The sequence below is a fragment of the Notolepis coatsorum genome (genome assembly GCF_963971535.1).
Source record: "Notolepis coatsorum genome assembly, chromosome: 19".
NCBI classification, from domain to species: domain Eukaryota; kingdom Metazoa; phylum Chordata; class Actinopteri; order Aulopiformes; family Paralepididae; genus Notolepis; species Notolepis coatsorum.
In genome coordinates, this window is record NC_140183.1 from 30226858 (window position 1) to 30243288 (window position 16431).

Sequence of the window (16431 nt, forward strand, 5' to 3'; positions counted from 1 at the left end):
TGTAGCGCTTTCCTACCTGCACAAAGAGCTTTATAATTGCCTCTCCTTCACCAATTCACACATGCACTCACAGAGCAATGGCAGCCAGACTCATTGGGAGCAATTCGGGGTTCAGTGTCTTTCCCAAGGACACTTCGGCATGTGAACAGAAGGAGCTGGGATTCATACCACTGACCAAATCATTGACCATATGATCATTAGTTGACCTGCTCTACCTCTGAGCCAGTATTTTGTGGTACATTTAGGTATACTTTGGGGAACTTTGAGGTATTTGAGTCTTTTGGGGTATTCTGGGGTATACTTTGGGGTATTTCGTGGTACTTTGGGGTCTTTTCTGGTACTTTGTGGTGACTAGTAGGACCCGTGAACAGGGGCGTTTTTAGGGTTAGAAAACATTGGGGGCTTCAGCCCAGGGGGGTGGAGGGGGGTTTCCCCCCCCCCCCCCCCCCCTTTTTTTTTTTTTTTTTTTTTTTTTTTAAACACAGTAATACGCAATTTTAGAGTAATTAGAGATGAATACTGAAGAACTAGAATCATTAGAGGTTCTCAAAGTGAGGTCCATGTCCATGAGAGGGATCTGGGCAGTCCCCATAGAAAATTCAAAGTTAACAGGACCAAATCATCAGTTTCTTATTTATTTATTTAACCTTTATTTAGCCAGATAAAACATTGATCTGGTCCAAGAGGCCCCAACAGGAGTACAAATATACATATATACACATATATATATATACATATACTGTACATACATACACACATATACACCAATAACAAAATAAAAACAGTTAAGAATCATACACATAAGCAAATAAACAAACAAACAAACATATGCACAGCCTATGTACAAAAGAAATAAACAGTTAATCTCTAGTCTTTACAGTTTTCTTCAATTGCATAAACACTCAAATCAAAAGTATTACACAATTATCAAAACATTACACTCAAGGAGCAAAACATAGGCCCAGATTTGCACCTCTATAAGCACAATGTCAGCCTCACACTTTTTGCAAAACAATACACAGAGCAAAAAAGTATCTTGCCAGATCCAGCTAGGCAAAGAGATAATGTCTAGTATTTTCTGTACTCTATTTAAATTTTTTCAAAATTGTTTTTGTTTTACTGTAATTTTAACCTGTAGGCCTACTGGATACAGTATTTTATGTTTGTCTGATATTTGCTGAGCTTACAGTGTTATGCACATAGTAGCATGAAAACTGGGACATGTTTTGTTGTGATTCTCCATGTTGAAATGTTGACTGATTTGGTTATATGGCGAGAAAATTTATATTTTCATCAGTCTGCATCATTGATTTGGGTATATGGAGAGAAAATGTTTTTTTTCCAGCAGTCTGCATCATTGATTTGGGTATATGTAGATAAATAAATAATATTTTCATCAGTCTACAGCATTGGTCTTGTGTAGTGTTTGGTGAATTTATTGTATATTTGCACATTCTCTGCGTACTTCACTTACAGTACTCTAATCACTGAGAAGTAGAATAGCTAAATGTGTTTTAGGTTAAGCACAGCAGTGTGAGTAACTGGTTCAAACAGAATTAAGTCATATAAAACGTGTGTTTCATATAGTAACAAAATGTAGTTTTTTTAAATTAGTGTATGGTTTTGACAAGTGTTTAATTTAGCAAAGGATCTGAGGTGTTCTGATAATTGTGTGTGTGGTTGTGCTAATTGTGTGTTTTGAAACACCGGGCCCCGTTTTAAAAATCATGCTTAAGCAATCGAAAAAAAAGTCTCATAAAAAAGATATTAGATTTTGGGGTATTTTCCTGCCTTTGGTCCGCTTTGCATTCACATCTCAAATGCAGGGTTCACTTGCAAGAGTGAATGAGCTTTCACACCACCCCAAACCAACCGGACTATCCGAGGAAATGAACCAGGGTTCGATTAAAGCTTATTATAGTTTATCACAGTATCATGAGCATGTCTTTGTCAGTGGACACTGGACATGGGTATGGAGGCTCCAGGTGCTGCTGCGTTAACGTGCACATCTTCAATACCTATCTGTACTATTTAAAAGCACAGTGCAGGACACACTCAAAGGTTATCGCACCTCAGAGATGGCAGTGGACATGTATGACAGGACAAAGGCCATATGTAATGGCATCTTGTGGCACAAGCTCAGACCTCAGCTCAGGAGATCAGCTGAGACAGAGACTGTTCTATCCAGAGCTTGAGAGCAGGTTCTCATGAGTTGGATAACAACTTATGAGAGGCATACAGGCATGTTATCCAGCCTCAGACCAGTTTCTCTCAGTGGAATTGCTGCAACCCCTCGCCACACATTACAATATCCAACTATTGCCAGAGGAGATCACAGTTGCAAAGTGTTTCCTGGTCAGGACAGGCAGAGATGCAGTCCCTACTATCCAAAGTGTCTTTTCCCTCCTGGATGATGATGATAATAATAATAATAATAATAATAATAATAATAATAATAATAATAATAATAATAATAATAATAATAATAATAATAATAATAATAATAATAATAATAATAATAATAATGCATTTGATTTATAAGGCGCCTTTCAGGACACTAAAAAAAAAGTCCACAAATCGGTGAATGAAAAATTATAGGATCAAATGAAAACTACTTACTAAAAATGTTTAAAAGTACTAAAAACCAACAAAAAATACCAAACACTAACAAGCCTTCAGCAAAGACAATGGGGATGCTGACATAAAAAAAAAAAAAAAAAAAAAAAAAAAAAAAAAAAATTTTTTTTTTTTTTTTTTTAGATCCGGGGCTAGGAGAAAAACATCCGGGGCTAAAGCCCCGGAAGCCCAGGGCTAACGACGCCACTGCCCGTGAAGTCTCGCCTTTTATTGTACCGGTACTTTTTGGCAGTATAAATCCACTTCCTGAAAGTAACCATGCTAAAACATACTCAATAAAACCTGGAAGACCGTAGACATCAGGCTATTTTAAGAACACTGAACGAGTACCCAAAAAAATGCTTACTGAACCATCAAAAACCTCTGTACTGAAAAGAAGTCTGAAAGAACAGTGGATTCCAGCTGTAAGCTGGTATTAAAGGGATCTCCAAACTCAACAGTTTTGCACACATTAATTTCATTGGGCTGTTATTGAGAGTTAATGAGTTTGCAGTTCCATGTATGTCTGCCGTGCACCACTTGACCTGTACCAGCGAGGCCAGAGAGAACTGCTTAGGAGTGTAATCTGTCAGCCAGCAGCCACAGCACATTGTCAGCTGACCAAACAAACAGCAATGTTTATTAGTTGACTAACGATGACTGTGGACAGTAATGTTACAAGATACAAGAGTTTTATTTCTCACGGCATACAGGTATAGAGTGAAATGCGGGGGGTCTCGCCCGCAACGATGTGCATAATACAAGTAATAATAATAATAGAGTCCAACCAATAGAGCGACATAGTGCAATAAACAAAGTAGGCATATCGGTATCTGTACATGAGTTATTTACAGAGCATGGTAGGACATGCTAGGTCCTGTGGTAGTGCAGTACACCGTTAGCTACGGATGAGGCACTGGGTCTTTAAGTACACTGCTATACAATGCTATATTATACAATCTCAAGCTATACTATTCTTAAAGTGACCTTTCCTTCTGTAAAGTGTCCAAAGTGTGAGCGTGTGCAGCATGAGTGTGTGTGTGCTCATGTTAAAGTGGCTGTTAGTGTGTGAGCGTGTACAGTGTGTGTGTGCTCATTTGTGCGTGGAGAGTTCAGTGTTCAAGGCTCTGGCCTGGGGGAAGAAGCTGAGCCTAAGTCTCTGTCCTCGTTACTGGTGCTCGCAGGCGTTTGCCTGACCGCAGCAGCATGAACAGGCTGTTGTTGGGGTGGTGAGGGTCTTTCATTATCCTGCAGGCTCTGGATTTATACCTCTTGTTGTATAGGTTGTATAGGAGTTCATAATATGACTTAATGTCTTAATGTCGGCCTGAATGACATTCATCAGTCCTCCGTCTTCCCTGACACGTTTGTGTTCGTGAGCCTTGTGCTGCTGACATTTAGCGGGGGCATCCGGTGTCTGGGTGTTTTCACTGACAGACCGGCGCCCATTCAGTGTGCCCATGAAAGTACAGACAGGTGACATTTCACTGACTTGTTCCACTTCCTGTCCAATTTCTCCATTGACTTCAATAGTAAAATCAGACAGCGGCACGTGGTGTAGTGGTTAACACTGTCGCCTCACAGCTAAAAGGTCTTGGGTTCGTCGCTGCGTTGTGAAACCATCATGCCGCCAACATGTGAATACACCCCGCATGGTTGCCTCCGCCATCAGTGTGTGAATGTGAGGCATAAGTTGTAAAGCGCATTGGATAACTTAAAGAGTTAAAATTGTATATTGTATAGTAGTGTATATAGGAACCAGTTTATCAGGAACTTAGCATGTCTTTTTTTTTTACCATGCATATCTTGTGTCTTACCTATTTTATTTTTTCTATGCCTTTTTTTATTATTGATTTTTGCACAATCAATGCAGGCATGACCACCCGCATTTCACTGTATGCCCTGGTATGTATGTGACAAATAAACCTCTTGATTCTTGATTCTTAAATAAAAGCGCTATATAAATGCAGTCCATTTACCATTATGTTAATTTTATTAATGTTAAGTTACTTTTGGTCCCCTAAAATGGGGGGACTGTGTATAAAAAGGATTCGAATTCCCACATGGTTCACCTGATTGATGTAAACACCCTCAAATTAAAGCTGAACGTCTGACCTTTAACCTCATAGTCATTGTTCTATTTCAAATCCAATGTGCATAGACAAAACAACAACAAATGTTTATCTGGATTTATGGACTGCACTGTATGCATATTATAGTATGTGTGTATGTAGACCTATATTATGGACTGCACTGTATACATATTATAGTATATATGTAGGCCTACAATATGGACTGCACTGTATGCGTATTATAGTATATATGTGTATAGGCCTACAATATGGACTGCACTGTATGCATATTATAGTATGTGCGTATGTAGACCTACATTATGGACTGCACTGTATGCATAATATAGTATATAGACCTACATTATGGACTGCACTGTATGCATATTATAGTATATATGTAGACCTACATTATGGACTGCACTGTATGCATATTATAGTATATAGACCTACATTATGGACTGCACTGTATGCATATTATAGTATATATGTAGACCTACATTATGGACTGCACTGTATGCATATTATAGTATATATTTGTTTATTTATGGATCCCCATTAGTCTACACCTATCGGTGAAAGACTATTCTTCCTGGGGTCCTAACACACAACCTACAACATTACATTACAGTAACACAAAAACAATAAAAACATAAGAAACACCTTACCCACACATTCTCAACATCTTCAAAACCTCACAAAAAAAACACAATGGCTCCAACTACAAATACAATATTAACTAAACTAACTAACTAAACTAACAATACTAACCAAATAAATCAGTAACAACTGTATTTCACCATTCATAACAGCATCCTTCAACTTTTTCTTAAAAGTAAATTTGTTGCTGATCATCATTATCTTCACAGGTATACAATTCCAGTATGCAGCAGCTCTATACATTACGGTTCTCTTAAGTGCATTTGTTCTTGGTAGAGGTAGAGTAAAATGAAGACCCACGGCGTGTCTGGTGACATAGCCATGTCTAGTATTGGTGGGTTGTTGTTCTGACCACAAAGACTTAGGTTTACCAATTTTATAAATCACTGATTCTTGAGAGTCGGGACAAAACACTTTTTAATATTATATTTTGAGAATGCACACTATATTGATTAGAGTTGTATATTCATGTAGAGAAAGGTCTGAGCTATTTAACCATGTAAAGGTGCGGGCTCTACATAGAAAAAAAATTCAACAAATTCACATGTTTCCCTTTGAAACTTGATTTGTGTTAACTCCGTCAGACACACAAAAAAGTAAGAGGCCTGTCTGTTGTATAACAATGATGTTGCTGTTGTCATTGTTGTTATTATTTATTATTGTTTATTTTAATTTTATTATTGTCCTGTCTTTATTTAGTTTTGTTGGCCGCAGGTGGGGGAAGGGACCAGAGAGTGAGATAATTGCTGTACACCTGTTATTCAAATAAAAAGAAGTTGAAAAAGAAAATAATAATACCAAATATATAAAAATACATATGAGAAAAAAAATAAACAGTGTAAACAATATCATTAACTCTGAATAAAAAAATATGAGAAAAGCAAACAAGACGCGGTCTCGGACTGGTGGGGGCCCCTGATTCGAGGTCTTGGTGAGTCGGAGTGTTGCTCTGGTTCGCTGGGGCGCCGGATTTGGGGTCCTCACGGGGTGGGGACCTTGGTTGTCGATACTGGAGATGATGGGTGCTCAGGTAATCTCACTTTATGGTACATATATATGGGTGTGTATGTGTATATATATGTATATACATGCTGGTGCAGGACATTTAAAATGTTTACCCTTTAAATGCCATTGTTTGTGATGGCATCACAAATTATTGTTAAAAAAACACATTTAAATATTTTCAATATATCAAATGCAAAGTGGGGGGAATATTCAAATTTCTGGGGGGGATTATTACAGGCTAATAATAGTTATAATCATCATGTGTCAATGATTAGCAACAACACTGATTTTGATGAGTATTTCATTTTTAATCTGACAATGAAAAAAAAAATTATGATCAGGACTGAAGTTGAATAAAAGATTTATGGAAAAAAAAGTGACATGGGATGATGATGATGCATGGTAACGTTAGCTATGTTAGCTAGTAGCTAGCATGTTTATTTTTATCACTGACTAACCTGGTGGTGCAAGAAAACATTTAGTAAATGTTGCCACATTTAGCGGCATCTCCTGCAAGGGCCTTTCTTTTTATTTCTCTCTCCCTCTCTGCTCCACTCTTCCTCTTTTTTTCACTGTTGAAGTGTTGAAACATTTAATTTCCAGTCATTTCCATCTGACTGTTCTGTGAAATACAAACAGTCAGCAGTATGTATTTTTCTCTCCCTCCCTCTCTGCTCCACCCTTCCTCTTTTTTCCACTGTTGAAACATTTCATTTCCAGTCATTTTCATCTGACTGTTCTGTGAAATACAAGCCGTAAGCAGTATGTATTCTTCTCTCTTTCCCTCTCTGCTCGACCCTTCCTCTTTTTTCACTGTCCATTTTATATAATGGTCATAATGCTTGAAATGTTTTGTCTTTCGCTGTCTCTCCCTGTCATTTTGCACAAGTGCCTTCTGCCATTCCATTCGCCATCTCCACTGTCAATCAGTTGTATGGCCTGGTCCCGCCTCCACCAATCACATGCGGCTCCCTTTGTGTGTGTGTGACAGACAGACAGAGCTCCCGATGGCCAGTCCGGGCCTTCGCCATACATGGATGCCAACATGAATCTGAAGGAAATCCTAACATGCAAGGTGTCTAAATAATGTGTTTCTTAATGGGGAATTTAAATATGAGTACATTTTTGGGATAAGATAACTCTAACCTACATAATTTTGTATTGCAAAATTTCCAAATGTACCCATCCCCTTTCGAAGATTTTAAAAGATATGGGAGTTCAGGAAGAAATCCTGGACAGTCTGTGTTACACCCTGTATGAATGTTGGCTTTTTCTGAGGATGCTCCCTTTCTCTCATTAACTTATAGGTTAACCCAAAGTCTTTAATTTGTTGAAGAAGACGATACTTTTTAAGAATCGTGCCTGATGACACACTCAGTGCTGCTTTTTTGGCGCCGTGGGCCAGGAGTTTGTTTGTTTGTCTTCAGATCTCTTCTGAGGATGTGGTGGAATAGCAGGGCCTTTGGGATTTTCTGATTCCTTACTTTGCTTCCTGATAGCATATTCTTTGTTTCCGTGCCTGGAGAGTCCAGCACATTATTGTTTTTCTCAGGTTGTTTCGTTGCTTTGTTACATTTGTAATCTTCTCTTTTAAAGTTTGTATTTCTCTTGAATGCCTTTTTCGCGTTTTACTTTGTTTCTGTTCCTGTCTGAGAGACTCTCTGCGCTGTCTGAATGAATGAATGAATGAAAACTTTATTTAACAGATTGCAGAATGGGTACAATACAGTACGGCTCAATACATACAATTGTTAAGGGGATGCAGACCTGAGAAAGACGTTTGTCTTGTTTCCATCAGGGTCCCCCATTTTCAATTCATATAGACATTTATGACATACACAACATACATGACATTTATGGCATAGGGACATATAGGTATTTAGTACTGATACATTTGTGACATAGGCGGTATTCAAATATACAGTACTGTTACCCCTAGATCCTGACAGAGTATATACATATGATGGGGAGGGGACTGTACATTAGGAGGGGGTGGGTGGGTGGGAGGGAAATATACATACGGCGGGGAGGGAATATATACATGCGGTGGGGAGGAGACTGTCTATTAGGAGGTGGTGGGGGTTTTGGGCATTTACGGTGGCCAGTTTCGAATTGCAGCCTCCCGTAGGTGCCCTTTAAGGGCGGTTTTGAATGTGGGCAGGGATTCACATTCCTTTACAGCTTTGGGTAGGGCGTTCCACATTGTTGTGGCATAATTGCGAAACGTGTTTAGTCCCTTGTTTGAGCCGAATCTGGGTTTAACATGATTTGTTGAGCTTCCTCTGGTGTAGTGGTTGTGGTATTCACTGACCTTTGGGAAGTATTTTGACATGTACATGGGCACCCCGGTCGTATAGTGTATCTTGTAGACCAGGCCCATTGCAAGTTGCTGTACTCTGTCGTCTACTCTAAGCCATCCTAGGTTGGCAAAGTGGGCAGGGGTGAGGTGGGTTCTGGGGTTCAGGTCAAGTAGTAGTCTGACCAGTTTGTTTTGTGATGTTTGTAATTTTGTTTTAAGCGCCTTTGAGGTGCTTTGGTACCATGAGGTGCACGCATAGTCATAGTACCCTTGAATGAGTGCTCCTGCCAGAGTCTTCAGGGTATTCTTGTTTACCAGAGAGGAGATCCGGTACAAGAATCTAGTTCGTTGGTTGACTTTTTTTATTACATTGGATGCCATTTTGTCACAGGAAAGATTTGCCTCTAGGATGGAACCCAGGTAGGTAATTTCGTCTTTCCTTGTGACAATATTGTCACCCACTGTAACTGAGAATCAGTCGGTCTTGCTGAGTTTGTTATTTGAACCGAAGAGAATGGACTCTGTTTTGCCCATGTGTAATGATAGTTTGTTATCAGCGAGCCATATGCAGATTTTGCCTAGTTCCGAGCTGAGGGTTTTTTCAACCTGCAATTTGTTCTTGTCAGAGACCAGCAGGGCTGAGTCGTCCGCAAACAGGAACAAGTTGCAGTCACAGGCTGACGACATGTCATTTGCATAAATTAGGAAGAGTAGCGGTCCTAGTATGCTTCCTTGTGGAACACCACAGCTCACTGTGAGGGGGGGGGATAGAGTACCATTTACCTCTACCATCTGTTCTCTCCCCTCCAGGTAGGATTGCATCCAGCTCACTGATAGGCTATCAAAACCAATTGCTTTTAGCTTGTCCATTAGAATGGAGTGATTGACAGTGTCGAAGGCCTTTTGTAGGTCCAGCATGACCATGCCGCAGTATTTGCCAGCGTCCACCTCTTGTTTGATGTGGTCGTTCAAATAGAGGAGGCATGTGTCAGTGGAGTGGGACGTTCTGAAGCCAGATTGGAATTCGTAGATTAGGTTTTTTTCCGCCAGGTACTTTTCGACCTGTTCGTAGACTATTTTCTCCATGACTTTCGAGATGGAGGTAAGAATAGAAACAGGGCGGTAGTTGCCTGGGTCTAATTTGCTGCCCTTTTTGTGTAGAGGGGTCACTCTCGCAATTTTGAAGTCCTTGGGGACGTGCCCCTGTCTTATAGAGAGGTTTATTATGTGTGTGATGACTGGGGTGATGGCGGCTGCTGCGTCTCTGAGGAATTTGGAGGGGATGTTGTCATGGCCAGTGGCCTTGTTAGGTTGGAGGGCGCTCAATTTTTTGAGTACCTCATCGGTTGTTACCATTTCAAGTTTGAAGTCGTCTTTGTGGACCCCTAGGTTTTTGTAGTATGCTACTATGTGTTCTACCCCATAATGCCCTGAGTGGGAGGGTAGTTTGTTTACCAGTGTTGTGGCTATGTTTGTGAAGAAGATGTTTAAGTAATTGGCTACATCCAGCTTGTCTGTGATGAGCGTGTTGTCCGTCTTTATGTTTATGTTTGAGAATCTGGTTTTAAGTTTTTTACTGCAGCCTAGTTGATTATTGAGTAATTTCCAAAGTTCGCGGGGTTTGTTTTTGTTTTCCTCAGTTTTGTCGTTGATGAAATTTCTTTTTGCGGTTCTGATCATGGTGTTTACGTCATTTCTTAGTCTGTTTCTTTGGATTTTTTGTTCAACCACGTGGGCTTGGAGTTCACTGTTTGAGCTTTTGGAAAGCTTTGTCTGACTTTTATGAAGTTCAGAGCATTTTTTGTCTCTGGTTTTCATAGCGGCCAGTATTTCAGTGTGCATCCATGCCTCAGCGCGATTTTTAACCCTGGTGGTTCTTATCGGTGCCATGTTGTTGAGTATTGCTGTGAATTTGGTTTTGAATCCAAGCCATGTTTCTTCAACCTGTGTACCACTGAGCTCATCTGACCAGTCCAAGCTCCCCAGTTCTAGGTTAAAGGCCTCTCTAGAGTAAGTTTTGAGGTCTCTAGATGTGACTGTTTTGTGACAGCCGGCCTTCTGTTTTAGCTTTTTGCGGGTACAGAAAATCATATAATGATCACTTAACCCGCATGCTATCACCCCTTTACTGGAGATCATGGACTTGTCAGAGGTCAAAATGAGGTCAATGGTGGTTTGTGTCGAATCGCATACCCTTGTGGGTTGTGTGATTAGCTGGCTGAAACCGTGCAGGTCTGGCATTGTTATCTAGAATATCCTGATCTGGGGGGGTGTCTGCCTCCAGCACCTTCACAGGACCTTTTCTCTCTCCACCTTTTATGGACCTCTCTCCAATATTTTCTCCGATACCTCTGTGCCCTGTCTCCCATCTTGTCTATTTCTATAACTTTTTTGTCTTGAACCCTCTTTTTCCACCCTTGTCTTTCCTGCTCTTGCAAGGCATGTTTGCTCTCTTCGTCACTGTGTAATTCTTCTCTTCTCTTTCAGTGGTACTCTCTATTTCTTCTCCTTCGCTCCTCAACTGACAATTTTTGTAGCCATGCTTTCCTATAATACAAAAGTCATGAAAATGTATTAGAATAAGATTATAAAATCAGGTGTCTATTTACTAAACATGATTGATTGATTGACGTTAAAGCTGCAGTGCGTAGTTTCTACAACTAGATGTTGCAAACATCTTCACACTGGCTTGTGCAGACAAAATCCATGTTCAGTGGGAGAAAATTCAAGAAGACAGTCATTCCAATAATCCTAGGGTATATTACAACTGATAAGATTGTGACAACTGACTAGCAAAGAATTATTCTGTTGATTACTCCATACCATAATGTATTACACTATGGATGGAAAGTCAGAGAAAGGATGATGCAGCAATCTAGACACGCATGAACCAGTCCTATATTAAGAATTATTATAAAGATATTAAGATGAAATATCCACAGTTTACCACCATGCAGTTATAGTTCTGACCACAAAGACTTAGGTTTACCAATTTTATAAATATTAAACAAAAATGTTACAAGGCTGCATGCCAGCCTCTGATCCACTCTAAGCCAAGACAGAGCGGCATGCATCCCCCCCAACACTGCTCCTCACAGAGCAGCGGAGGGCGAGACGTGCTGCTCTGTTCTGAGCGAGCTGAAGTTTCTCCAGATCCCGCTTTGAAGTGCTCAACCAAATTGTTGGGCAGTAGTCCAAGTGGGATAGGACTAAAGCTTGTAACATTAGTTTAACTGTCTTCTCACTCAATAGATGAGCACACCTTCTGATCATTGAAATACTCCTACTCATTTTAGCCACTATGTTATTAATGTGCCTTTACCAAGCAAGCTTTTCATCAATAATCACACCCAACAACTTGGTCAACACAATATTTAGTTCCTGATCCGTTCTTAAAGGGGAACTATTTTACTATTTTACACAATTCCTGTGAGTCTATAGAACACCTCTGTAAGGTTTTAAAAAGAAATTCATTGTTTTGTATTTCTAATCAAGTACTCAAAAACAGCATTTTCTGACCTCAAGATCTTAAGCCGTTTTGAGGCTGGGCTCCAGCCACTGTGTGGCCTGGTGCCAACTGCCACACCAACTGCCACATTATTATGCAGCTGAGAAATCTCTGACATCACAGATATGCACATTTTCAGATGACTCAGTTCAGTGAGGGTGAATATTGTGAGCGGAGAATTGGAAGAATGCGCCAATATGAGAATTAGAGACATAGATGGATCCTATTAATATAAGTCCACATAGCCAGGAAACAATGCTAAACACTGAAAAAGGCCATTTATAAAATAGTTCCCCTTTAATTTATTTCTAGAGGACAGCATGATAGTCTTTGTTTTTGAAAATGTTTACTTTAACTTGTTTTCAGTAACCCAATTAGAAACCAACATGAACTCTTCTTGGAGCAACGTATTACCCAAGTTATCTTTTTCTACAGAGACATACATTATCGTGTCATCCGCATACATTTCCGGGCATTTATTCAATACATAAGGTAAATCATTAACAAAAATTGAATAGAGCAAAGGACCAAGGCAACTTCCTTGGGGGACCTACAGTATATGTAGGCCTACATTATGGACTGCACTGTATGCATATATGAGGTTTATTTGTTCACTTGTCTATTTGTTCATTCGTCCACATTCTAGCACATGCAGATAGCAGTTTGATGGAGGTTAACTGGGTCATTAGATCCACTATAAAATACAACTTAAAACTTTAATTCCGAAATGAAGATTTTACAAAGAAAAAATAGACACCTACTAATTGATTGTTGTCATGAAATGATAGGCCCCTATTGAATATTATTCACATTATTATGTATAGCTCAAAGAACAATTTCACAAGTGCAACTCAATGTGTTTTGCAGATTATAGAAACACTTGAAAATTGTATGGGGTAAAAAAATAAAATAAAAATGATTGTCTATATTTATAAAATAATAGCATTGTGTTTGACAGCCTATATAATCATCAGTACGCCTACTTTGAAAATAGTCAGTGGTGAACATGAGGTAACTGATTAATCCCGGATAAAAATGTAGTATAGAGCTTTTTATTTTATTTTAGGCTGTTATCAAGGCATAGTGTTCTTATTATCAGCTGTATCTCCATCATAATGAAGCCGAGCTGGACAACAGATCCCCCCCCCCCTCTCTGTCTGTCTCTCAAACACCCTTTATACATGGTAACGTGCAACGTACATTGCCAAAGCATACGTATAACAATATATAGGAATACATTTACATTAAAGAAATATTGGAACAACAAACAAACAAATACAAAAACTGGTGAGCACTCATTCAAGCGTACTACGACTATGCTTGCACCTCATGGTACCAAAGCACATCAAAGGCGCTAAAAACAAGATTACAAACATCACAAAACAAACTGGTCAGACTACTACTTGACCTTATTCCTATAGAACCCACCTCACCCCTGCCCACTTTGACAACCTAGGATGGCTTAGAGTAGACAACAGAGTACACTTTCAAAGAACACCTACGGGAGGCTGCAATTCGAAACTGGCTGCTGTAAATGTACAGTAAATGTCCTCCTAACCCAATAATACACGAGACCCTCTTCTTGGGACAAAGTAAGGTTTTGTCGATATCCCAATGTACAGTTTTGCTTGTACAGTTGTACAGTTTCCCCCACCCCGCCTACCCAACCCCCACCCCCACCACCTCCAATGTACAGTTCCCCCCCCACCTACCCAACCTCCTCCAATCTACAGTTTCTTCGTCAAATGTATATACTCTCTTTTTTAGACTCTTTTTGTATCACAAACAGTACTGTATTTGTAAATCTGGTATGTCATAAATGTATAGACATAGCAGTAGCCAGTAGGCTACTGTCTATCTGTATGTCGTGTATGTATATGTTATGATGAATTGAAAATGGGGGACCCTGATGTAAACAAGACGAAAGTCTTTCTCTGGTCTGCATCCCCTTAACAATTGTGTGTATTGAGCTGTACTGTATTGTACCCATTCTGCAATCTGTTAATAAAGTTTTCAATCAATCAATCAATCAATCAGAAAACAAATAAACAAGATTATAGTATAAAAAAAAAAGTATAATAATTTAAAGTGAAAGAAAAAGAAAAGTGGAACAGTTACTCAGTAGTAAATGTATTCAATATTTCATCCAGATGCGGTCGGATGATGGTCCCCCCCCCTCTCTCTCTCTCTCTTGGAACAACAGACCAGTCTTGTCTTCTATCGTGGGTGTCGGTGTGTCGGTTTGGACGGTGAGATCCGGTATGAATGGCTTAACGTTAACCACCAAACCAGCCACGTACCGCAGAGAGAACCGCTGGAGCAGAACACCAGCGACACAACACATTAAAGGAATAAATCGAGGATCTCTTGTGTTGTTTGGAACCAGAGACTGGAACCACGGAGCCCCTCCGACACCAAGCCCACCCCCCGACCCACGACTCCGGAATGGTGGTAAGAAACCTGCCTAATAATATCTCTTTCTGAGACATGATGAACAACCGTATATGTGAGGTGAATGTAACGTGTATCTGTCGTTAACTCAACGTTTATCTAACGTTAATGTAACGTTTCTCTGTCGTTCGTTGAGTCCAGAGGACCGTTGGCTCCCTGGAGGACGGATCTTTTATTGTCTCGTCCATTCGCATCACATCAACATTATTAACTTGAGTTTCTAACTCCGTTATTTAAATGTAATGTGACTTGGCTCGTTGCTCCGTGGAGCTCACTAACTGTTGGACTTTGTAAACCCAGTCGGGTAACGTTAACGTTACAGGTTTTAAATAAGTGAGCTAGTAAAAACACAGCTAACGTGATCGTGTTGTTGTTAGAATGAGCTGCTAACGCTGTTCCACTATATGAACGGTTGGATAATAAAACGACATGATGCCATGTAACGTTAACGTTATACGTGTCATAACTGTTAAGGTACCCCCCCTATTGTAACACGCTTAATTTAATCCACATAACGGTAACGTTAGTTAGAGTAACGTCATGATGAAGTATTAAGTTAGCTAGTAGCAACTAGCCGCTCAGACACACACAGCGCCTTCTGCCTTGGCGCCGTTGTTGCCATTAGTAACGCTCCGCGCCGCTCAACCTAGTTATTATGGCCATTGTCTTGTTTTTAGCCTGAAGCTAAGCGTTAGCTGCTTAGCCACACACATGACGACAGTGGGGTAGTTTATATGATCACAACGATTACAGCCGGACAGAGAGGCAAGTTCATGGTTTCCAGCGAAGCTAGCTGTTTTGATTGCTGGTAGTAGTGTCAGTTTGGTCTGTTGGCTAGCTAGCTAACTAGCTACAGTAGTCGACCAGCCCCTCCCTGATGTCATGGCGCTGCTGTGTCCTGGTTGACAGCATCACTGGGACTGTCTGTGGCCCAGATATCATCTCACTGCCGGTTAAACACACTGGCCCGGTTATTATAACTGGACCTGATGGACGTTCCAGATACATACAGGACAGCACAGATACACAACACACACACACACACATACTAAGGAAACATCTAGAACAGGAAAGCATACACCAGTTCTCAGCATGCAAATGACATGTCGTCAGCTTGTGACTGCAACTTGTTCCTGTTTGCGGAGTCGGGGACGACTCAGCCCTGCTGGTCTCTGACAAGAACAAGTTACAGGTTGAAAAAACCCTCAGCTCAGAACTAGGCAAAATCTGCATATATGGCTCGCTGATAACAAACTATCATTACACATGGGCAAAACAGAGTCCATTCTCTTCGGTTCAAATAACAAACTCAGCAAGACCGACGGCTTCTCAGTTACAGTGGGTGACAATATTGTCACAAGGAAAGAAGATATTACCTACCTGGGTTCCATCCTAGAGGCAAATCTTTCCTGTGACAAAATGGCATCCAATGTAATAAAAAAAAGTCAACCAACGAACTCGATTCTTGTACCGGATCTCCTCACTGGTAAACAAGAATACCCTGAAGACTCTGGCAGGAGCACTCATTCAAGGGTACTACGACTATGCATGCACCTCATGGTACCAAAGCATCTCAAAGGCGCTAAAAACAAAATTACAAACATCTCAAAACAAACTGGTCAGACTACTGCTTGACCTTACTCCTAGAACCCACCTCACCCCTGCCCACTTTGACAACCTAGGATGGCTTAGAGTAGACGACAGAGTACAGCAACTTGCAATGTGCCTGGTCTACAAGATACACTAGATACACAACACCAGAGGGAGCTCCACAAATCATGTTAAACCCAGATTTCTGTTCAAACAAGGGACTAAACACGTTT

The 16431-nt window shown here is 40.2% G+C and overlaps 1 protein-coding gene across 1 annotated transcript in view; it reads left to right on the plus strand.

Moving 5' to 3' along the window:
• Nucleotides 1-14419: 14419 nt before the first annotated feature.
• The window catches only part of arhgap33 (Rho GTPase activating protein 33), a gene marked incomplete at its 3' end in the record, with an annotated part of 143872 nt that continues 141860 nt past the window's right edge, over nucleotides 14420-16431 (plus strand). The window contains exon 1 of the mRNA XM_084336594.1: nucleotides 14420-14608. Within this exon, the coding sequence (XP_084192720.1) occupies nucleotides 14603-14608 (6 nt within the window). The 5' untranslated portion in view covers nucleotides 14420-14602. The remainder of the gene's footprint in view (nucleotides 14609-16431) is intronic.